This window comes from Pan troglodytes, chromosome 18 (assembly GCF_028858775.2).
Source record: "Pan troglodytes isolate AG18354 chromosome 18, NHGRI_mPanTro3-v2.0_pri, whole genome shotgun sequence".
Classification (NCBI taxonomy): Eukaryota; Metazoa; Chordata; class Mammalia; order Primates; family Hominidae; genus Pan; species Pan troglodytes.
In genome coordinates this window covers 48,249,966-48,273,266 of record NC_072416.2, presented here as the reverse complement: position 1 = coordinate 48,273,266, position 23,301 = coordinate 48,249,966, and the positions used below count along the sequence as shown (strand labels likewise).

Genomic DNA, 23,301 nt, shown 5'->3' with positions numbered 1-23,301 from the left:
TGTCTCTCGGAAATCTGGGAGATTAATAACCACCTCATGGAAAATAAACCAAGAGTGACGAGAATACATAGAATGCTGTGACGTGCCAGGCGCACCGCGAAGGCCTCGCTCGGATTAGCTCCTTCTGGTGAGGCAGGCGCTGTTTTCCCATCACATAGAAAAGAATGGAGGCCCAGGGAGTGGCTACTCAGTGCCTAGAATGTGCCTGGGAACAGGGAGCTCACTCCTGCCCAGGCAGGGCCCTTCCCCACCTCTCCCTCCACATGAGGGTTTCCTCCAAGGTGTGGGCCAGGCTCTCCAGGGCCCCTCCAGTCCCTCCGGGTCCCCCCCAGCTGCGGCCTCTGAGCCCTCGTACCCGGGGGTCGATGACCAGGTAGGTGCGGATGTTCATCTCCTTGAGGTAGGGGTCCCGCTGCTGCCCGTGCCCATCCTCCACCTCGTACGCCTTGTCCAGGTGCTTTAGCGTCGCCTCCGTGATGTGCACCCGGCTACGGGAGACCCAAGTCAGGCAGAGCCTTGGGGCCCAGAGAGGGCTGGCATCCACCCAGGGATGCACAGCAGGCAGGCCTGGGCCCCAGGCCAGCTTTTCTACATTCATCTCTCCCTCCACACCTGACCCCCACCCCCAACCGCAGAACCCTCCATCCACAGCCAGCCCCAGGCCTCTGTCCCTGCTGCTACCCAGCCCAGCCTCACCCGGGTACTCCGGCTGCCTCCATCCGGTTGGCCAGGGACACGTCGTGGGACCACACGTCATACTGCCACTTGCGCAGCCCGATGACCCCGCACAGCACATTCCCCGAGTGTATGCCCACACGCATGTTGATGTCCACGCCCGTGGCCTCCCGCACCTGCCTGGGGCAGAGTGGCCGAGTCATCCCAGCCCTGCCTAAGCCCTGGGACAGGCTCAAGCTCCCAGGTGTGGGGTGGGTACAGGGCAGCATGTGGGAACAGGGCAGGCGCTCAGCCCACGGGAGAGAATGTTCTCAGCCTGATGGGGCTGCCTCTTCAGGAAGAGCTGAGTGCCCCATCCCCGGGAGCATACAAGTAGGTGTGGCCACAGCTGACCTCAAGGGCTAGGTAGGAGGGAGGAGGAATTCCAACTAGTCACTACAGCCCATGTTGATGGACCTAAAATACCATCACTGGGTGTTTTCCCTGCCCAGCAGCACTGGCTGGGTTTTAAAAGTTTACTGGGGGCCGGGCGTGGTGGCTCATGCCTGTAATCCCAGCACTGTGGGAGGCTGAGTCAGGCAGATCACCTGAGGTCAGGAGTTTGAGACCAGCCTGGCCAATATGGCGAAACCCTGACTCTACTAAAAATATAAAAATTAGCCGGGCATGGTAGCAGGCGCCTGTAGTCCCAGCTACTTGGGAGGCTGAGACAGGAGAATCGCTTGAACCCAGGAGGCAGAGGTTGTGGTGAACCGAGATACGCTCTGGGCAACACAGCAAGACTCCATCTCAAATAAATAAATAAATAAATAAATAAATAAATAAAGTTTACTGGCGTCTACAGAGGGGGTCCAGGAACCACGCAAAACCTAGCATAGACAAGGAACACAGGGGCCCAGACCATGGGCACCTTCTATGCCCCCCCAATCCCTGGGAAGCAGGGGCCCTGGGAGTTGTTAGCACCACTGAGCACAGGAGCGGAGCCCCACGGGAGAGCTTCCTTGGGGCACAGGGGACCCCCAAGACAGGAACAGAGCCTGAGTCCCCATGACAAGCGGCACCACGTGTCCACCAACAAGGCTGGGCACTGACCAAGCCTTCCAGGGTCGGAACCAGAGGTGCACGAGGGCCTGTACAACCTCTGCCTATTACAGGGCAGGGGCCAGCCTGAGGTCACACAGGCAGTGGTGCAGGCCAGGCCCCTCCAGCTCTGCCCAGGCTTCTTTCTGGCAACACCAGCCACCTATGGCAGGACTTCAGGAGAAGGACAGGCTGGAACACGGCCTGATGTCCAGGACGGGCAGCCCCACCGGGCCCTGCTCTGCCCCACACTGGTCAGCCTGGCTGGGCCTGCCTGGCCCTCTCCCCATACAGCCCTCTCGGCAAATTCCTCCCACAGACCCCAGCTGCTCAGAGCCACAGGGGACCTAGAGGGGAGCTGGGGGTCTCCCCGCAGCCTCAGGACCAAGCCTGACTCCAGGATCTTCACTGGGGAGCAGGAAGCAGATGGAGCCTTGGAGTCGACCCCTGGGTCTGAAAGGTCCCCCAGCTGCCTGCCCTGAAGCCTCCTGCTGTTGCTAAGACCCCATCCTTGAGGGGAGCGGAGCCCACCGCCCTGACCTCACATCACCCAGCTCTGAGCTCCGGAGATGCTTTCTGGGACTCAGTCACAGGCAGCACCACAGGGAGGGACGCAAACAGATGAAGTCTGAATCCTCCAGCAGGCTGGGTGGTCCAGGCAAGCTGCTTTCACCCCCAACCCCCCGAGCCTCAGTTTCCCCATCTGTGACATGAGAATGACACATCCCCTACCATGCCCAGGAGGGTCCGCCACAGGGCAGGACCCAGGGCCTGGGCCCGCCCAGGACCTACTTGATGGCCTGGCACATGTCCAGCCCCATCTTCACGCAGTTCCGGGCGTGGGTAGGCAGCGACACGGGCAGGCCCGATACACAGTAGTAGCAGTCGCCGAGGATCTTGATTCGCATGCACTCGTTGGCCTGCAGGGTGAGGGAAGGGCCTGGTCACTGGAAGATGTGGGGCTGGGACCTCTCATGACAGCCGCCTCCCCCCACCCTCCAGGGTGCACCCGGCTCTCTCCTGGCTGGGGGCTTGCCTCCTGGGGTCCAGTCACCAGGAGCCACTTCTGGGCCTGGCAAAAGGCTTAGCGACATGGGGGCCTCCCCAGGAGGAACCCGCAGGCAAGCACCAGAGGTGAACACGAGTGTTCCTAAGGGCCTCGGGGAGGGGTCTGCCTTGGTTTCATTTGCCCAGGTAATGTTTGAGTGCCTACTGAGTACCCGGCCCCAGGCCAGGCAAGGGGACACAGCAGTGAACAAAATAGATGCAAATCTCTGCAGCCACGGAGCTTGCACGCAGGCAGGAGGGGTGGGCACTAAACTAGAAAGACAAAAACAATACAGTGTGCCCAGCTGTGATGGGGGCTAAGGAGAAAACCAAGGCACAGGAGGGAAGTGATGTTCCCAGGAGGCCAGCGAAGACCTCTCAGAGTTGGAATCAGAAACATTTGAGCTAAGACCCCGAGGAACCGAGAGAGCCGGCCATGCCAGTCTCTGCAGGAAGAGTACTCAAGGACTCACAGGAGCCCTGGGGCCACAAAGCTGGGGAAGAGACTGCGAGGCAGCCAGGAGGCTGCAGGAGTGGGGGGTGAGGACAGAGGTCACAGGTGTACACACCAAGGGATCAGCAGGTTTCAAGGTCACCCAAGCAGTGGCTGTGCTGACAGGGCTTAGGGGTGGGGAGGAAAGATATCAATGCAGAGAGGAAAGAGGGAATGGGGAGGGCAGAGTAGGAGAGTGGCGAGGGTGGGGACTCATAGGAAAAGGCCCAGGGAGAGAAGGGGACCCCCGAGAGCCCTCTGAGGTTCATCTGAGGCACTGCTGCGTCACCAGACCCTCCTTAAGCCCTCAGCAAGGGTGGCCACATGCACCGAGGCCTCGTGGGTGGGGCTTTAGGGGAGCTGAAGAAGGAGCGCCATCTGCCTCTGCTCTCCCCTCCCCACCCTCTACCCCACTCAGCTGACCCTCAGACTGGACGCCCCAGCAGGTGGCCCTGTGCTCTGGCTTCTGGCCAGGAGGGAGCTAAGAGGGCTCTGTCCTGCAGGCTCACGAGGGCTAGGCCTGCTCCTGGAACACCATCTGTCTCCAGGACTCGAGCCTATCCTGTCCTCGTCCCTACTCTGTGCCCATCAGCCATCACAGACCCAGGCCCCAGACACAGCACCAGCCCTGCCTCCAGGTCCCCTGCACCTGCCCAGCCTGGGAACCATCCCTGGCCTGTGCCCTCCGCCAATTACTCAGTTTCAGCGTGTGCCAGATGTTTCCTGCTGGGCCCCATCTGGCACATGCTGAGTGAGTTCTGAGTGACCGCAAGGACAAGAGGACAGTGGCTTTCCTAGAAAGCAGGCAATCTTGGCAGACCTGGATACTAGGCTCCAGCTACCCTGATCTCCTCTTGGACCAGGCACAGGACTGCCCATGGACCCAGCCCAGCTCTCGGGGATGTAGGAGAGGCCACATTCCCCAGGCTGCTCCACCGGCTGACAGTCCCCTGTGTCTCTGACACTTGGAGTTGGGGAGCTGGGTCTTGTGCGGAGGTGTGACTTGTATGCCTCTGAGAGAGGAGGCCCTGGCTCTTGGAAAGAGCTTACACTTCTGGAATCTGATTGTTGATAGGAGAAAAGGCTGGGACCAGCCCTGCCCAACTCTGCCCAGAGATTAGATGCTCTGACTGGGAAGCTGGCACCTGCCATGGCCTCCCTTTCCCCATCTGTGCAATAGGGCCACGCCTCCTGGGCCTGCTGGAGAGGGAAGACTGTGTCCAAGGGCAAGGGACCCTCTGTGTGGGCTTTATGGTAAGGAAAGGGCCAGCTGTGGCCCGAGCCCAGGGCCCCTGCCTCACATGAGGCCCAACCTCTGGGGCTCCCAGCTGCTGGTTCAGAAGCCATGCAGATCCTGAAGGAAGGTTCCAGGCTAGACAGGCCCTCTGAGTCACTCAGTCCACAATCCCCAGGATGGGACAGTTTTCCAGAGCATCCCTGACCAGTGCAATCCTGTAGAAGCTTGGTTACCCCCTGCAACAGGGAGCCCACTTCCAGTCCCTCCTGGGATTGAGTAGCTCTGATCATGAAAAATTCTTCCCAGTGTGAAGTCATAACTTGCCTCCCATCAAGTTCTAGACCATTGATTCTCTGCCCACAGAGACACCTGCGGGGCTCTTACAAATTCTGGCCTGGCGCAGTGGCTCACACCTGTAATCCCAGCACTTTGAGAGGTCGAGGCAGGCGGATCACAAGGTCAGGAAATCAAGACCATCCTGGCTAACATGGTGAAACCCTGTCTCTATTAAAAATACAAAAAATTAGCCAGGCGTGGTGGCAGGCGCCTGTAGTCCCAGCTACTCAGGAGGGTGAGGCAGGAGAATGGTGTGAACCCAGGAGGCGGAGCTTGCAGTGAGCAGAGATCACACCACTGCACTCCAGCCTGGGCAACAGAGCAAGACTCCATCTCAAAAAAAAAAAAAAAAACAGTCTGATGGGGCAGGGCATGATGGTGCATGCCTGTAATCCTAGCACTTTGGGAGGCTGAGGTGGGTGGATCACTTGAGCATAGGAATTCAAGACCAGCCTGGACAATGTAGCAAAACCCCATCTCCACAAAATACAAAAAAATTAGCCTGGGGTTGTGGTGCACACCTGTAGTCACAGCTGCTCAGGAGGCTGAAGTGGGAGGACGCCTGAGCCCAGGCAGGTTGAGGCTGCTGTGAGCCATGATTATGCCATTGCACTTCACGCTAGGTGACAGAGCAAGACTCTGTCTCAAAAACAAAACAAAACAGAACTCTGATGGGTGTGGACACGGGCACTGGTGTTTTATTTAAGCTTTCCATGTGATTTGCATGTACAGCCAGGATAGGGAGCCACCACCTTAAATCTTACACTTCAGTCTCTATTTAATGGCCACCACTTCCAGGAAGCCTGCCCTGATCACCTGAGGCTGGGCTAGGTGCTCCCCAGGCTTCCTGGACCCCACACTTCTCTTCTTCAAAGCACATACCATGTAGGCCCAAGGCCCCACCCAGACTCAGGGCCTGGCACTTACCCTCTCTCAGGACCATTTGGTCCATTAATGGAAATGTTGCTTGCCTGACCCCCTCCCTGCCTGGCACGTGTCGAGCTCCTCAGCATCCTGGTCCTCGCCTCAGCCCTCATGTCCTTGCATGTCAGACCTTGTGCCCTTGTCCCCCTCACACCTCACATGCACACTGAGCATGTTCACCCCATGGACACACGGGGCTTTCTTTCTACTCCAGGCTTTGTCTGTGCTGTTCCCCCTGCTAAGAACACTGTTCCCTTTCCTCCTCAGATATTTTTTCAAGTATCTCAGACTTTAAGGTGGGCCAGGAGCGGTGGCCCATGGCTGTAATCCCAGCACTTGGGAGGCCAAGAGGGGATGATCACTTGAGGTCAGGAGTTCGAGACCAGCCTGGCCTACATGGCGAAACCCCATTGCTACAAAAAAAAAAAAAAAATACAAAAAATTAGCCAGGCGTGGTGGCGCATGCCTGTAGTCCCAGCTACTCAGGAGGCTGAGGCATGAGAATCACTTGAGCCTGGCAGGTCGAGGCTGCAGTGAGCAGTGATGGCACCACTGCACTCCAGCCTTCACGACAGAATGAGACTCCATCTCACAAAAACAAACAAACAAAATGTAAAAGTTTAATGTGCACATGATTCACCTCAGATCCTGTGAAAAGCAGCTTCTGGGTGAGGCTGGGCATTCCACAGTCCTCCTGAGCTACCAGGTGAGTGGAGGCTGCTAGCCTTGCCAGTGAGGATGGAGCCATCTCCTCCTCCTGAGCCCCCATCTGAGCTCCAGAGCCCCAGTATATTGCCCAGTGTGCACTGTCAGTCTCCCCACTGGCCTCTCACTCTGGGGGCACAGGATCCTGGCTGCCGTGGCCACCACTCACCCCCACCTTTACCATGGGGTGCTTGTGTTTACTGGCTGGATGCTAAAATTCAGCCACACCTCCCCATCCCAATTCCAGCAGGGCGCTGAACACAGGACACCCCTGGGGATGTAATAGGCAGCGGAGGGGCCTGGCTTTGCCCATTGTAGGCCGGCGGGCTCACCTTGGCGATCTGGTCGAACTTGCCAAAGAGCTCATTCAGCACCACCACCAACTCCTTGGGGGAACAGTCGCTGGCCAGCTGCGTGAAGCCCACGATGTCCGCATAGAGGATGCTGGGAATGGGGCAGGTGGAAAGGAGTGTCAGAGCCAGGCTCCTGGACAGCAGCAGCAGGAGCACGGAGGACTATCTGGAGCCCCAGGAGCCTGCCAGGCCTGAGCCCATTCACCCCTGTCCTTCCTCGGCCTCCATAGGGATGGGAGAGTCACGCCCAGCCATAGAGACAGATTAAAGTTCCAGGGGCTTCACGTTAAAGCAGAAGGGAGCAAAATTCAGAGCCTGCAGGAGCCCTCGGCCCCACCCCAGGCCCTATCACTGCAGACAGCCGAAGGGCACTCCTGCAGGAAGCCCGGAGCCTTCCCCTTTCCCATCCAATGTTCACCACAGCACAGACTTCAGAACTCCCTGGTGAGAGGCAGCTCCATGCTCCCTCAAGCCAACCTCCATGCCCAGCACTTTACAGGCATTGAGTCCTCACACAGCCCTTGCAGAACTCCCGTTCTACAGATGCACAAACTGAGTCTCCAGGACATTGAGACTTGCTGGGAAGCCAAGAGCTGGCATCTGCACCAGTTCTCCCTGCTCCAAAGTCCTTAAGCTCATGGACCATCCACAGCCCAGAGAAAAGGCAACAGGCCAGCCTTGGATGTAATGCTGGCGCTGCAGGCAGAGGACCCAGGGGGTCTCCTGGGACCCACATCTACACTCAACGGCACCCAGCACCCACATCGACACTTGACAAACTCATGTCAGTGCATTCAAGTAAAACTTTGTGGTTCCCTGCAAATCAGCCAAAGACAGGTGTCAGAACCGGGGCACTCCTGGGCACCAAGGCCAGGGGGGTTTACCTCATTCTGGGGGTCCTGTGCTCCCTTGAGAACCATCTGAAAGGACCCCTTCCTTCACAAAAGCTATGTTTGCTCACAGTTTTACAGTTTTTTGGGGGTGCTAGATCTTTCAATACCAATCTAAATTCTCTAATTTAAGAGCCCTGATCTGATCCTGCCCACAAGTGGGGGTTCTGAGGCCCAGGGAGGGCCCCAGATTGACCTGGAACCATGGGGCCCTCTCCCAATCCCTATATGGGCAGGGGTCTGAGCCTCCAGATAGGGCGGGGAGGCCGCCTGGGGGCCGGCGGAACGGTGGACCCAGTCCCTGGGATATGCTGATCACACATCTCACCGCCCACCTGACGTTCTGGTGCCTCTTGACGTAGAGGCTGTGGAAGTTGTTGTCGGGCATGCAGCGACGGTCACCATGCTCCTTGAGCCGTTCGATGATGGCCAGCTTCATGCCCATGGAGATGTGGGCCGGAAGCACTGACAGCAGCAGGTTCTCCTGGGTGCGGGTGGGCAGACCAGCAGAGGGACCAGCAGAGCGACCGGCGGAGGGACCAGCGGGGGACAGGCAGGGTAGCATCAGGGCCCAGACCTGGCCTCCTTGGCCCCCATCCTCCCTGCCTGCCTGCCCTGCCCACAATGTCCCCATCTCTGCTCTTGTCCTCCACCAACCCAACTGGGCATTTACCTCCCATGTACCCAGCAGCCCCCGGGACTCAGGCTGACTGAGAAAGGGCTCTTTCAGCTGGGGAGGCTAAGCTGATGGGTGAGCAGCCTGGAGCCACTACGGCCTTCTCTGCCGCCACCTGGGGACAGCGTGCCCAGGACTGAAACCACACAGAGGAAGGCAGAGTCAAGGGTCAGCAGGCTATGGTTACCCTGCTGGAGCCCAGGACTCACCGAGGTGAGACCTACATGGGTGTCTGGCCTTGCACCTCATGCACATGGCAGCATGAGTGTCTCATGTCCAACAGAAAGAGGAAGAGGACAGGGGTGTACAGGGTGAGGAGTGGGGGCCGGGTCCCACCTGCTGGCGCTTCTCGATGCGCAGCTTCCGGCGGATCTGGATGCACTTCACAGTGTAGGTGAAGAGGTCCCGGGACGCATCCTGCATTTGGTGCTTGTGGAAGGCGCCTGTCAGGTTCCCGCACAGGAAGATGACTGCGTTGGCCAGCAGCTGCGGGTAGACCGGGGTTTGGCTCATTATGTGGCCTGGCCCATGCCCTCCCGAGGCACCAGACCCCCAGGCGGACTAGTGATGGCACCTCTTCCCATTCCCTGACCTTCAACCCACTGAGAATGGCACTCTTCCTGGGGCAGACAGGGAAACTGAGGCCCAGACAGGAGCTAGTCTCCTAGTGAGTCACTAGGACTGCAAGACCAGGACACCCAGGGAGGCAGAAGAGACCACCTCACAGAGCCCAGGGCCCGAGGGGCATGCGTGCTAAGGGCAGTCCCAGAGGGCACAGCACCCAGCTGGCTGTGCAGAGGGCCAGCCTCTGCCTGGAGAGGACACCAGGCCTGGTCAGGGGGAAAACACATCTCTAAACCCCCAATAATTATGAACAGAAGATTCACTCATTCAACACAAAGACACAAGGCAGAGTCCTGGGGTACTCCCCCAAGCCCCGTCAGGACAGGGCCTGCGAGGGGAAACTTCGGCAATGGGACTCACCCCATGACAGTGTCCCTGAACCGGGAGGCAAGGCCTGAGGTCACGACCCTGAGGGCTGAGCCACAGGGGAGCCCTAGGCCAGCAAAGCAAAGGCCAGAGGGCGGGGCCACGCCTGGAGCCCAGCTTCCGAGCAGACTTGGAGAGGGCCCGGCCTTGGAGCGGGCTGTCTGCAAACACGGCTCCGGGGCCTTTGGGTCTGATTCACCCAGAGGGGGCCCCCCCATCTGCCCTTAGACCCAGACCACAAAACCTCCCCCAGAGGCCTTAGCCCATCCCTCACCTGCAGCCCCACCCGGACACTGGGTGTCGTGAAGCCTCCCATCAAAGAACCGAGCACCAGGAGGTGGGAGGCAGTGGAGACGGCCCCAACGGCGACAGCGCCCCGCATGCTGAAGGGCAGTAGCGTGTACACCACGAAGACAATGAACAGGAAGAAGGGCACCTGTGGATGCAGCCTGGTAAGCCCGGTGCCCCAAGATGCTGCCCCAGGCCGTACAGCCCCCGGAACCCTGCACCACAGCAGCCCACCCAGTGTGTATCCTTAGGTTGGCTCCCTCGCCACCCCCTGCGTGGGCAGACATACAAGGGAACAAGAAAAGCCATAATGTGTTTCTAGGGTGGGCCCGGCCACAAGGTTCACGGTTGCCTGTGCTGATCCACTGCCTGTGGCCACCCTAGGTGGGAGGCTCCATGCCCCGCGTGATCCAGGGAGCCCCCACCTGGTGCCCCTGCCACGTGGTTCTCGCTCAGCAGAAATGATGACCGGGAGGCTGAGGCACCCTCTCACCAGCTGCCTCCAGCAATGCGGCCCCACCCGCCCTCCCTCTACCCCCAGAGCTGCCCCACCATCCCCACCGGCTGGTCCTGCGTCCAGCCCTCCGGGAGTGCTGCCCTCTCCCTCCCCTTCAGTCCACATGGTTTCCTTGGGCCTCACCCCACCCGACCCCAGCCACAGGAGCTGTCATAGGACCCAGGCCCACTGGTCAGAGTGTGCTACCGCTTGGTGACAGCCTCTCCAGGACTGGGCCCATGACCACAGCCAGGCCAGTGTGGCTCAAGCCTGCAGGTCGAGCTGGTTGAGAAAGGGCCCTCTCTCTCAGCTGGGGTGGGCAGCCTGGAGCCGCTGTGAACTTCTCTGCCCCCACCTGGGGACAGCGTGCCCGGGGCCGAAGCTGTCCAGAGGCCCCAGTTCCAGTTACCCGCTGGAGCCCAGCACTGACCCCCTCGGCCTTTCCTGACACAGGAACCAGTTTGTGCCTTTTTGCCTCTTTGAGCTGAAGTTCTGTCATCTCCAACCAAACTGGAGCCACCCGAATGTGCTGCAGCCCAACGTCCAAGTGGATGCTCTCCCCACCTCAGCCCTGTCAATGCAGAGAACTCACAGGGACAAAACCAGCCTGGGGCCATCCTAGACACACAGCCAAGCGTGGGGCAGGAAGGGCCTGTGGTATGCCCACCAACCACGGGGATGGGAGCTGCTGAGGGCGCAGCCGGCAGGGAGTCCAGAGTTCCCGTTACCTGCTCCCACGCACAGGCCGCCTTTGTCCATGCGTCGAACACCAGCACATAGCCCAGCGCCACCAAGCAGGCCCAGGTGAGCAGCGCCAAGGCCCTGAGCCAGCGCCGCAGGAGACACTCGACGTACATCAGCACAGAGAGGGCCGCAAACACCGCCAGCGCCAGGAACGCCATGCCCAGAATGGCCTGGTGTCTGGAGGGGTCCTGGGTGGAGCAAACAGACAGAAATGCCTTGGCTTTCCCCAGTGCAGAGCCACCTCCTCCAGAAAGCCTGCCGGGCTGGCTGCCTCACTTACAGCTTCCTCCACATGAAGGGTGTGGATGCACCCTCCCATACCTGGTTTCCACTCACCTTCTGGCCTTTGTCGCCTCTGCCAAGGCTGCCTCAACCACCCCCTTCCCATCATCTCGGGAACCAGAGCATCACCCACAGCCCCGCCCATGATGCCATCACTCTCCATCTGCCTCTGCCTCCTCTCTGGGTTCCCACGGTGCTCTGTGCACAGCCGCAGGTGATACCACAAGCACAGGGCAGGACTCATTCACAGGCAGAGCCTTGGAAAGCCGCCCAAAGAGGACACTGCGCCTGGCCCTCAGTGAGTGAGCAGAGGCTGGTGAGGGATACCAGCAAAAGTCATCCCACAGGGGAGGAGCTGGGGCAATGGCACAGAGGTGGGACGGGACCGGCAGAGCATCCGGGAGGTCCGTGGGGGCAGAGGCCTGATCTGGGGGCTGGCACACAGTAGCAAGCGTCCTGTGGTTGGTAGCCACATGGATCCAGGCTGCACTGGCAGCTGCTAGGTCCTGGCCACTTCACTCACATAAACACCCTGGAGTTTCTGAGTGTTCTTCTAGAACTCAGCTAATCAAATTTACATTCACTAAAAAGAAAATGGGCTGGGCATGGTGGCTCACGCCTATAATCCCAGCACTTTGGAAGGCCAAGGCAGGTGGATCAGCTGAGGTCAGGAATTTGAGACCAGCCTGGCCAACATGGTGAAACCCTGTCTTTACTAAAAATACAAAAATTAGCCAGGCGTGGTGGCATGGGCCTGTAATCCCAGCTACTCGGGAGGCTGAGGCAGGAGATTCACTTGAACCTAGGAGGTGGAGGCTGCAGCGAGCCAAGTTGGTGCCATTGCACTCCAGCCTGGGCAACAAGAGTGAAACTCTTTTTTTTTGAAAAATGCAGTTCCTCAGTCACATTACCCACTTTTTAAATGCTCAATAGCTAAACACAGCTAGTGGCTGTACCAAGGCAATTGCCTGGGCCAGAAATGACATGAGTGGTGCCAGCCTGGAGAGCTGTGTTAAAAAGGATTCTGAGGCCGGGCACAGTGGTTCACACCTGTAATCCCAACACTTTGGGAGGCCAAGGCAGGAGGATTGCTTGAGGCCAGGAGTTCAAGACCAGCCTGGGCAACATAGCGAGGCCATGTCTCTACAAAAACAAACAAACAAACAAAAAAAACAAAAGGAGGATTCTGAGAATGTAGACAGGCTCAGTGTGGAGTGTAGGGATTGATTAATGATGTCTGCATGGGTACAGGAGGTGAGGGCAGTGATACGCAGGCCATCCCTGACCCAGGTCTTCAGTAGAATCAAATTTCATCATGGAGAAAAATGAGAGTAGTTTATCTGGACAAGTTAATGTAATGTCTGAAACCACTCCAGACTTCAAAATTGAATTAAAGTTAGAGAGGCTGGGCATGGTCGTGCATGCTTGTACTCCCAGCTACTCAGGAGGATAAGCCAGGATGGTTACTTGAACCCAGGAGTTCAAGGCCAACCTAGGCAACAAAGCAAGGCCCAGTCTCAAAAACATTTTTTTTAAATTAGAAACTTGTCTTCTACCAGTCTAAATGTGCTGTAAAAGACAGAGCATTGGCCGAGCATGGTGGCTTACGTCTATAATCCCAGCACTTTGGGGGGCCGAAGCAGGTGGATCACCTGAGGTCGGGAGTTCGAGACCAGCCTGGCCAACATGGTGAAAGCCCGTCTCTACTAAAAATACAAAAATTAGCTGGGCATGGTGGCACGCACCTGTCATCCTAGCTACTCGGAAGGCTGAGGCAGGAGAATTGCTTGAGCCCAGGAGATGGAGGTTGCAGTGAGCCGAGATCATGCCACTGCACTCCAGCCTGGGTGACAGAGTGAGACTCTGTCTCAAAAAAAAAACAAAAACAAAACAAAACAAACAAAAAAGCATAGCATTTTACAGAAGAGGAAACTGAGGCTAAGAGAAGATAGCAGCTTGGCAAGACAGCAGCAGGTTGGGGCCGAGACGTGAAGCCCAGGGGCTGCCCTCACTCACCCCCTGGCTGAAGGCGATGATGATGAGGGCCACGCAGGCAGTGGCGGCCACCAGCAGGAGCGTGAGCAGCAGCGGCCCATGCTGGCTGGTGAGCTGGTACTTCTCGTAGAGCGCATCTTGGTCAGGGCCCTCCTCGCCCTCGTTGAGGAAGTAGCGCCCCTTGGCTGGCATCCTCCACCCTTGGCACACGTGTCGTTAAGGGGCCGTTAAGGAGGCCCCAGGGCCTGGAGGGCATCTGTCTGCCAACACCCTCCCCCGTGGGCCTAGGCCTCTGTCCTCTCCGAGGCAGGCAAGCAGGGCTGGGGAGAGGGCCTCTGGGCCTGCTGCTCCATGGCCAACGAGGGGTCCGCACAGCTCTGGCACCAGGCCTCACTCACTGTGCCGCCAGCATCCTCCTGTGCATCCAGACTGGGCTGACTCCACACGCAGTTCCTCAGCTCTGCGGAGACGAAGCAGACAGGAACTTGACCTAATGGGCCAAGTCAGGGGAGGGCTAGCATCAGGGAGAGCGGGACCCAGGCCTCACAGCACCGAGTCTGATTTATCCATCTTAACCCTAACCTAACTTTTATATCCTGTTGTCGTAAAGTTAGTCCCCTGTGTCTTCTAGAACTGCACTGTCCAAGACAGTAGCCACTAACCACATGTGGCTGCTTTTTTTTTTTTTTTTTTTCAAGACAGGGCCTCACTCTGTTGCCCAGGCTGGAGTGCAGTGGCACGATCATAGCTCACTGCAGCCTCAAACTCCCGGGCTCAAGTGATTCTCCCACCTCAGCCTCCTAAGTAGCTGGGACTACAGGTGTGCAGCTAATTTTTAAATTCTCTTTTGTAGAGATGGGGGTCTCCCCCTGCTGCCCAGGGTGGTTTTGAACTCGTGGGCTCAAGTAATCCTCCTGCCTCAGCCTCCCAAAGTGCTGGGATTACAGGCATGAGCCACCATGCCCAGCCACTATTTTAAATTAAATTTAAATTAATTTAAAATAAAATTAGAAATTCAGTCCCTCAGTCACACTAGCCACATTTCAAATACTCAACAGCCAGCCAGGCATGGTGGCTCATGCCTGTAATCCCAGCACTTTGAGAGGTCAAGGCAGGCGGATCACCTGAGGTCAGGAGTTCGAGACCAGCCTGGCCCACGTGGTAAAACCCCCTCTCCACTAAAAATACAAAAATTAGCCGGACATGGTGACGTGTGCCTGTAATCCCAGCTACTCGGGAAGCTGAGGCAGGAGAATGGCTTGAACCTGGGAGGCAAATGTTGCAGTGAGCTGAGATCATGCCATTGCATCCAGCCTGGGCAACAGAGTGAGACTCCATCTCAAAAAAAAAAAAAATCAAATACCCAATGGCTACATGCAGCTGCTGTACTGGACAGCACAGATAAACAGAGCATGTCTATCATCACAGAAGCTTCTACAGGCCAGCTCTGCTCTGCATGTTTCACTGTTTTGCTTTCACACAAAGGTCTCTGATCCATTTCGAGTCACTCTGGGTATGGTGTGAGGTAGGGATCAAGGTTCACTTCTTTTTTCCATATGGATATTGAATTATCCCAGCAGTGTTCAGTGAACCGGCCATCCTCTCTCTGAATTTCAGTGGAGCCGCCTCTGTCATAAGTCAGGTGATCACACACAGATGGTGTCTGTTTCCAGGCTCTGCTCTGTCCCCATGGTCCTGGTGCAATCACCACATTCACTTCATTTTCCAGTGAGTCTCATGCCTCCAGGCACAGAGGGTTCCAAGCTGTGATCCTAGGAGCCCTGAGATTTGGGGACATGCATCAGGCCCCCAATGGGAAGGGAAGGTGGGGGGGCATAGGCTCAGGCCCTCATGCCTGCTTCAGCCAGGGTAGCCCCCTGCATCTGTGTTACAGTAAGCTCCACATAAAACTGCATTTTCTTTTTCTTTTTTTTTTTTTTTTTTTGAGATGGGGTCTCACTCTGTCACCCAGGCTGGAGTGAAGTGGTGTGATCATAGCCTGCTGCAGCCTCAACCTCCCAGGGCTCAGGCAATCCTCCCACCTCAGCCTCCTGCGTAGCTGGGACCTCAGCTACGCAGGAGGCTGAGGTGGGAGAATTACCTGAGCCTGGGGAGACTTAGGCTGCAGTGGGCCATGTATTTTTTGTAGAGATGGGGTTTTGCCATGTTGCCCAGGCTAGTCTTGGACTCCTAAGCTCAAGCAATCTACCCTCCTCAGCCTCCGAAGTGTTAAGCTTTCAGGCATGAGCCACTGTACCCAGCAAAAATCTTGTTTATTTTTTTAAATAGCCCACTGACACAAATTTCAGATGTCTGCAAGCCGTGCTTCACAGAAAAGGGAGCTGAGTCTCAGAGAGGGACACAGTGGCCCCTTTGTGACAACACTGTGAGCTGACCCCACGCCTGCCATGCTCAGCCCATATGGGTTCCTTCTTTCCCCAGCACCATTCATTCCTTAGCATATTCATTGATTCCAAAAAGGCTTGTGAATCACCCCTACGCCTGCCAGCCCTTATATCTCCTGTGTGCTAGTCTGGGCTGTCTCTCCCCAGGGATCCCCATCAGTCTCCAAAGGAAGGAAAATTACCAAAACTGTGCAGTCCCTCACACAGCAATGGGGACTTGGGGACAGCTGCCATATTCCCAGCAGGAACCTTGCGTGAAGGGGGCAACCCTGGACCAAGAGTCCAGGCCCCCAGTGTCCTCCAAGCCTGCCTCAGATTGGAACCAGGACAGGGCCAGAGGCAGAGGGCAGGGAGGCTGTGAGACACTGGACAGCTCAGAGCAGTCACAGGACACAAATGGCCAGCAGAAGCTTCAAAGGACAGCTGGTCCAGCGGAGGGAAGGTGGCCAGGTGAGCCCCCAGCCCCCAAAGGCAAAAAGCAGGATATCCAGGGTCCCCAAGTCTAAGGGAAGCCCCCCAACCAGCACCTGCTAGTATGAGATCCCTGGGGCCACCTCAATTCCAGGAGCCACCTCAGGCTCTATTTCCTCTGGAAGTTCCTATTCCATCACCACACACCAGGAACAAAATGGTAAAACCACATATTTGGGGAAGGAGGAAGGGGTCATTTGCTGGGGGCCCCATCCCCTTCAGTGCCTGGGCAGGTGTCTACAGGCCTTGGCACCTGTTCAACGAGGGGCAACCCTTCAGGGATGTGGCCAAGAGCTGTCAAAGTGCCCAAAGTGCTCAGACAGGCTACAAATCTGATTTCTACGTGAAATGCTGATTTTTAAATGTTGGCAGCTGATTTCAAATTTTTCAATGATTGCAGCCCACTAGTTTACAACCTCTAAATCTAAACTAATCAGTCTGTATTCCACAAGAGGCATTTACTGTGTGCTAACCATATACATCCAACCCTGTGCTGTGGGGGTTGCCAAACAAGATAAGGTCCCTGCCTGAGATACATTCAATTCAGCACCCCTCACCCCAAAATAGCCCTTTGCAGTAATAACAGCAGCAGTTCCTGTCACCCCCGGCACCTGCACACACATTCACTCTCATCTTCACAACCGGCAAAGGCCAAGGTGGCACCACCGTCTCACAGATGCAGAACTGAGCCCAGAGAGGCAGAGTGGTTGCCTAAGATCACACTGCTGGAGCTGGTGGACAGATAGGCTGGGATGCAAACCCAGGTCTGCCAGCTCCCAAACCAGGGCTCCTCAGCCCAGGCTTGCCCACTGACATCCCGGGGGACTCAGCCAGATGCCACAGCACACAAACAGCAACCCCACCTGACCCCTGGCCTGCTGCCAAACACCAGTGCACCAGGACAGCCAGGCTGAGAAGCTCCAAACACCAGAGGGCTGAGGCCACTCCCCACAACTGCTCCATCTCCCAGGCAAAGCCCCCAGACCAGAGCTGAGGCGGCCAGACACGTGCATGAAAGTGCAAGTGTGAGAGTGTGTGGACACACCCGCTCCAGGCACACAAAGCCAGGCTGGGCCACCACGAGGAAAGGGAGGAACCAGCTGAGAGAGTCCCAAGGGCCCGTGGGAACACAGGCCTGGTAAACACGCCTCTCAAGGAACTCATTAGGCCACTTTCTGGGCAACGGCAGGCAGGGGCAGGTGGACAGTGGACAACAGGGGCACAAGGACTTCGGTCCATCCAGGGACCTTGGCCAGCTCCTGGAACAAGCCGGGCACCGTGAGGCCTGGGGGGAATGAACTCACTGATCACATCTCCAGAGGGGGCCCAGGAACCCACCACCAGTGGCATGTCCCCAGGCCAGCTCCTCCCTAGGAGCCACCCCGCCAAAGCCAGACCCAGAGGCACCCCCTGCCCGGGAAGTTTTCAAGGCCTCCTGTCCAATCACCAGTTCTTCCACCAGCCCTCGACTCAGTTGGCAACAGGGAGGGCCTCCCCACAAGGCCCTGGATAAAGGAATCCTTCTGCCATGTCTAAGACACATCCAATCCAGGGCTCCCGGATTGAATGACCCTGCTGTTAGCTTGCACACCTGCTTGCTAACAAACAACCCTGCTGTTAGCTTGCACACCTCCATGACGGGGGGCTCACCACCTCTCAGGGCAGTCTCCTCCATCACTGGGCACTTTTTCTGGCCCTGAGTCCTCCCTTAGCTCAAGCCAAGCCCTGCCTCCCTGTCACTCCCTCACCCACACCACATGGGTCCTGTCTGAACTCCAAAGCCACCAAGAGCAGAGGTATCACGTCCCCTCTTCCTGAGGAGACTGCAGTCCCAGGGGGTCCCTTACTTATTCTCACCTCACGACCACCCCAGTGGTAAAGCAGGGTGAGCAGCCCCATTTTAAAGAAGAGGGGACTCCCCTGTGGGGAAGGTGTCCACATGGGAGGAGGGTATTTCATGCTTCTGCTGTGCAATGTCCCTTCTCCCGACCCTCAGTACCCTGGTTCAGGGGCCACATGACCCCGGTGTGGCCAATCAGCAAAGTCCCTCTCAAGCCCTAATGCCACAGGCCTGGGAAGTGAAGGCTCTCTTTGGACTTCTGCTGACCCAGGGAAAGAGGCGTTCTCTTTTGTCGGTGACCTGGCACTGTCAGCAGACACCCGAGCCACCACAAGGAGAGAGCCCACCTGAAACTGACACCAACATGGAGAACTGGCACAAGACAGGGGCCTGGCAACACCTCCTGGGGTCACAGGAGCCAGCTGTGCCTGAAGCTTACGCAACCTCTAGATATTTAACCACATGGGACAAGCAATGCCCCTTTCAGCTTCAGCCAGTTTGAGCTTCTGTCACTCGCAACCAAGAGTCTCAAAGTCCACATCGGGCTTCTGGACCCAGTTTGTTGCGTCTAAGAAGCACCCGTGGCCCCTCAGTGGGTTCAGAGTCAACTGGAAGGGTCTCAGTCAGCACAGAGGTAAGAGTGTGCCCCTGCAGACACAGCCAGTCCTCCAGAAAGGAGCTGGGTCTTGGAGGGGACAGCCCCGCTCATCCCTCCATCACACTTTCCAGGCTCCACAGCCCAGCCCCAGCCAGGAGTTCAGGAGTTTAAGACCAGCCTGGGCAATATAATGAGACCCCATCTCTATAAAAAGTTGTTTATTTTTTTTAATTAGCCAGGCTTGGTGGCATACACTTGTAGTCCAAGCTACTTGAGAGGCTGAGGCAGGAGAATTGCTTGAACCCAGGAGGTCAAGGCTGCATTCACTGAACTATGATCATGCCACTGCACTCCTGCCTGGGTGATAGAGCAGAATCCTGTCTGGAAAAAAAAAAAAAAAGCTGGGATTTAAACACAGGATATCCGGGGTCCCTATCACCCTCATGGGGCTGGCATCCAGAAATCCCATAATATCCCAAAACACCAACCTCTTCCCCACAAACAAGGCCCAGGACAGAGCTATGACCAAGAGGTGGGGAGCTCAGGGGACCCCATCGAATTACTTCCCTCTGCCTTGCAGGAGCAAGTTCAGGCCAGCGAACTCCAGGATGGCCTCCTCCTCCAGGAAGCCTGCTGAGCAACCCCACACACACCCTCTTATCCCTTCCCTGCAACTAAGGCAGGACTGTGGTCTCCTTATCAAATACTGGCTGGCTGGGTCCAGGTTCTCCAGCCAGAAGACCTGCTGGAAGCAAGAGGCTGGGACTCCATACTGCAACTGCAGGGCCAGGTCCCTGGGTGCTCGGAAAATCCTTCCCCAGTCCAGCTGATCTGGCAGCGTCCCCAGCACAACCACAGCCCTTGCAGGGAGTATGTTCTAGAAACCCCCAGCTTTCACAGATGCAGACAGGACACCCACTTCCTCACCCGGCCACTGTTGGCAGAAACCACAGCCTGGCTTCCTCCGGCCGAGCCTCAGCAGGCTCAGGGCTGCTTTGGGGCCCTGTTGGCCTCAAAAAGGGGAAGTGGGGACCTTGGAGTGAGGGGGGCATGGAAGCCTCCAGGGAAGAGGCCCCGCTCAGGCCCCTGGGCCCACACCCTGCCTGGGACGCCACGCAGCTGCAGACAAAAAACCTGCATGCTCCGTCTCGCTCCCCCCGGGCCTGCCGGCTCTCGGCTCCCCTGGTAGGCTGGGTCTCAGGCAGATTTTTCATTTGCCAAGGGAATCTCATATTAACGCGAACTCTCTCAAGAGACCCTGAGCTCCATGAAGCCAGCAGCTGCTCTGCCCAGTGCAAGCCTGACCTAAGAGGCCCCCAGGAAACCTCGTGGGACCCAGGGATTCAATGTTGCTGGTATTCAAGGTCCCATCCCCCCAAGCCCAGCCCTCCCTGTCCCCAGAGCCCTGTGGCCCCCATGCCCTACTCTCCCAGGCACCTCCCGTACCAAGAGGCCTTCCCAGTGTGGGTCCAACATCCCGGCCCCTGACTTGCCAAACTGTCGTGGTGGGATCTGTGTGTGTGTCCCGCAGCTGGTCCTGGCAAACACCTGTGACGTGAATGGCCGAGCAGGGTAGCCAGCCAGAATCCTGCACCAGGCCCAGGGTGGGGAAGCATGCAGAGTGGCATGGGTGAGGGAGGAGGGCGCCACAGCCAAAGGATGAGGGCAGATGAAGAAAGGGCCTCCCTCAAGATCGGGAAGCACCTGCTGCACCTGCCGCACCTGCCTTACCTGCCACAGCACACCTCTCCCAGCTACGCTTGGCCTCTGGGAGGATGCCTGCACCCAATCCCAGCTCTGCTACCAATGGCCTGTGAATAGCAGTCGCCTGCACACTCTGGCCTCAGTTTCCTCATCAGTAAACTGGGGGTGCTGATAAACAGGTTGTCTGCACAGGTCATGATGTCCAACAGGCCAAGCTTGCAGGACAAATTGGCAAATGGCCAAGAAGGCACGCTTAGTGTCAGAGGAAGCCCTGCAGGGCCAGAGCCCAACCATGGGGTCCAGGGAGAGGCAGGTGCAGAGTGGGCAGGCCCCCACCCAGGCCCCCCACCGCATCTCCTGACAGCCTGCAAAGTTGCCAAGCAGGGGCAAAGACTGAAATTCCCCAACGGCATGAGCCCCCAGCCAACCCTGCTCCCCCTCCATAGCCCCCAAGCACCCCCAGGCTGACTCTGTTCCCACTCCCAGGGCACAGGCTGCTGATCAGTCTTGGGGACCAGAAACCTGCATTCCAGTCCCAGCTTAGCCACCAACCTGCTCTGTGACCCTAAACAAGTCTCTTGCCTGACCTGTGCCTTAGTTTCCCCTCTTGCAAAGGAGGGGCTGTGTCAGACCTCTGAGGCCAGCTCTGGCCTAGTTGGGACTGGGCTGGGGGTGGAGGCTGAATCAGTTAATGAAAAGGATAGGGGACTGGAGAAAAACTGAGGGAAAAGGCTGATGTTCTCACCTGGCCCCAGAGAGCTACTTCTAGGGATGGGTAGAAAGTTGTTCTTTGATTCTTTGGGACACAGCTAGGGTAGTGTTAAGAGGGAAATTCATAGCACTAAATGTCCTAATCAAAAACTTAGAAAGATCTCAAATTAACAACCTAACTTCACAACTGAAAGAACTAGAGAAGCAAAACCAAATCAACCCCAAGCCTAGCAGAAGACAAGAAATGACAAAAATCAGAGCTGAACTGAAGAAAATCAAGACACAAAAAACCATTCAAAAGATCAACGAATCCAGGAGTTGTTTTTTTTTTTTTGAAAAAATTAATAAAATAGGCCACTAGCTAAACTAATAAAGAAGAAAAAAGATCCAGATAAACACAATTAGAAATGACTAAAGGAATGTTACTAATGACCCCACAGAAATAAAAAACAACCATCAGAAACTACTACAAACACCTCTACACACAAAAACTAGAAAACCTAAGAGATGGATAAATTCCTGGACACACAATCCTCCCATGACTGAGCCAGGAAGAAACTGATTCCATGAACAGATCAATAATGAGCTCCTAAATTGAATTAGTAATAAATAGCCTACCAATAAAAGGCCAGGACCTGATGGATTCACAGCCGAATTCTACCAGATGTACGAAGAAGAGCTAGTACCATTCCCACAGAAACTATTCAAAAAAATTGAGGAAAAGGGACTCCTCCCTAACTCATTCTATGAGGCCAGCATCATCTTGATACCAAAAACTGCCAGAGACACACAAAAAAAGGAAAAAAAAAGTGTTATTTGTTCCTGAAATCCTCCCCTCCACTTCATTCATTTGGTTAAGCATTACCCTGATCAATCTCCCCTTTAAAATGCACCCCCAAGGCTCCAGCTGCCAATGGTAATGAATCCAGGTCCACTATGTCTCATGCCCATTCTAATGCTAGTTAGTGACTGCCCAGGGAGAGTTCGTCCATGCATACCTTCAGCAGATGTGCACTCATGCCTTCTGTGCACCAGGTGCCAGGCCAGGTACCAAGAGGAAATTCTGCTCAGGAAATGAGCTCCCAGAAGGCAGAATCCTTAGCACTGCCCCAACCAGGGTATCTGCTAGGTCTCTGCACACAGCGGGTGTTCAAGCAACAGTGTTTATCAACTGACTAAGCAATCAACCAGGCTCTCCTGTTGGAGAAATAGCCCTACTTTTTCCTCACTCTTGCTTGAAATTCAATTAGTGATTCATTTCTTTAAGCACTGCCCTCACTAGCTTCCCCCTTCAGAAGGGAAACACTTTCACACCCACATTTAACAGATTTCTGATCCCTTTTCCCTTGATAAGGAAGAACAGAAACGGGAAGTCCAGCTGGCCATGGGGGACCTCACGTGGTTCTCGTCCTGCCCAGGACAAGAGGGTGCTGGCTGACTTCCCACATTGCCTAGGGCCCCACCCTGACAGTGGGTCCAGCAGTGACAGCAAGACATGAATGGGGCTGGGAGGTACAAGAAGAGCTCCACAGACCTGGCACGGTGGCTCGCACCTGTAATCCCAGCACTTTGGGAGGCCAAGGCAGGTAGATAGCTTGAGGCCAGGAGTTCGAGACCAGCCTGGCCAACATGGTGAAACCCTGTCTCCACTAAAAATAGAAAAATGAGCCCAAGGTGGTGGTGCGTGCCTATAGTCCCAGCTACTCGCAAGGCTGAGGCATGAGAATCACTTGAACTCGGGAGGCAGAGGTTGCAGTGAGATGGGATTGCACCACTGTACTCCAGCCTGGGCAACAGAGTGAGGCTCTGCCAAAAAAAAAAAAAAAAAGAGAGAGAGAGAGAGATCCATTTCACAGGCCCATGGACAGATGCAACCCAGAGTAACCACTGTCCTGAAGGGGACAGGAAGGATGTGCATTTGAGTCTTAACTCTTGGGCTGCTAGTATTCTGTTTAGAAAGGCAGCATCCACAAGACAGCAAGCAAGCTGGATTCACAACTTATACCAGGATTATTTCCAAAGAGAGCAAGAAACTATGGGAGAATTCTCATATGATGCTGTAGTGAATATGGCCTTTTTATCCTGACACAAAACCCAAAAGCCATAAAGAAAAGACCGATAAGTTCAGTTACATGAAAAAACAAAATATACATGGTAAAAATTACCAAAAGCACAATCAAAAGACACGTGACAGATTAGGGAAACATTTGTGATTCATATCACAAGGAGCTAATCTCCTTCATATGTAAAGAGCTCCCACAAATAAAAAAGAAGACCAATAGCCCAATAGAAAAATGGGAGAAGACTAGGAAGAGAAAGTTCATAGAAAAGGCAATCTAAATGACTGTTAAACATTTGGAA

The 23,301-nt window shown here is 56.0% G+C and overlaps 1 protein-coding gene across 10 annotated transcripts in view; it reads right to left on the bottom strand.

Moving 5' to 3' along the window:
* The window catches only part of ADCY7 (adenylate cyclase 7), a 51,719-nt gene that overhangs the window by 16,532 nt on the left and 11,886 nt on the right, over window positions 1-23,301 (bottom strand). For 6 of the 10 annotated variants that reach the window (XM_063797817.1, XM_054668368.2, XM_063797821.1 and 3 more), the window contains exons 2-10: window positions 13,233-13,671; window positions 10,919-11,122; window positions 9,681-9,842; window positions 8,753-8,902; window positions 8,076-8,224; window positions 6,830-6,941; window positions 2,548-2,675; window positions 697-855; window positions 356-488 (exon numbers count right to left, since the gene is read on the bottom strand). In XM_063797817.1, coding sequence (XP_063653887.1) covers window positions 356-488; window positions 697-855; window positions 2,548-2,675; window positions 6,830-6,941; window positions 8,076-8,224; window positions 8,753-8,902; window positions 9,681-9,842; window positions 10,919-11,122; window positions 13,233-13,403 — 1,368 coding nt within the window. In that variant the 5' untranslated portion in view covers window positions 13,404-13,671. Of the gene's footprint in view, window positions 1-355; window positions 489-696; window positions 856-2,547; window positions 2,676-6,829; window positions 6,942-8,075; window positions 8,225-8,752; window positions 8,903-9,680; window positions 9,843-10,918; window positions 11,123-13,232; window positions 13,702-23,301 lie in introns of all 10 variants that reach the window. The other 4 variants (XM_063797818.1, XM_016929806.4, XM_016929808.4 and 1 more) reach the window with 1 other exon arrangement.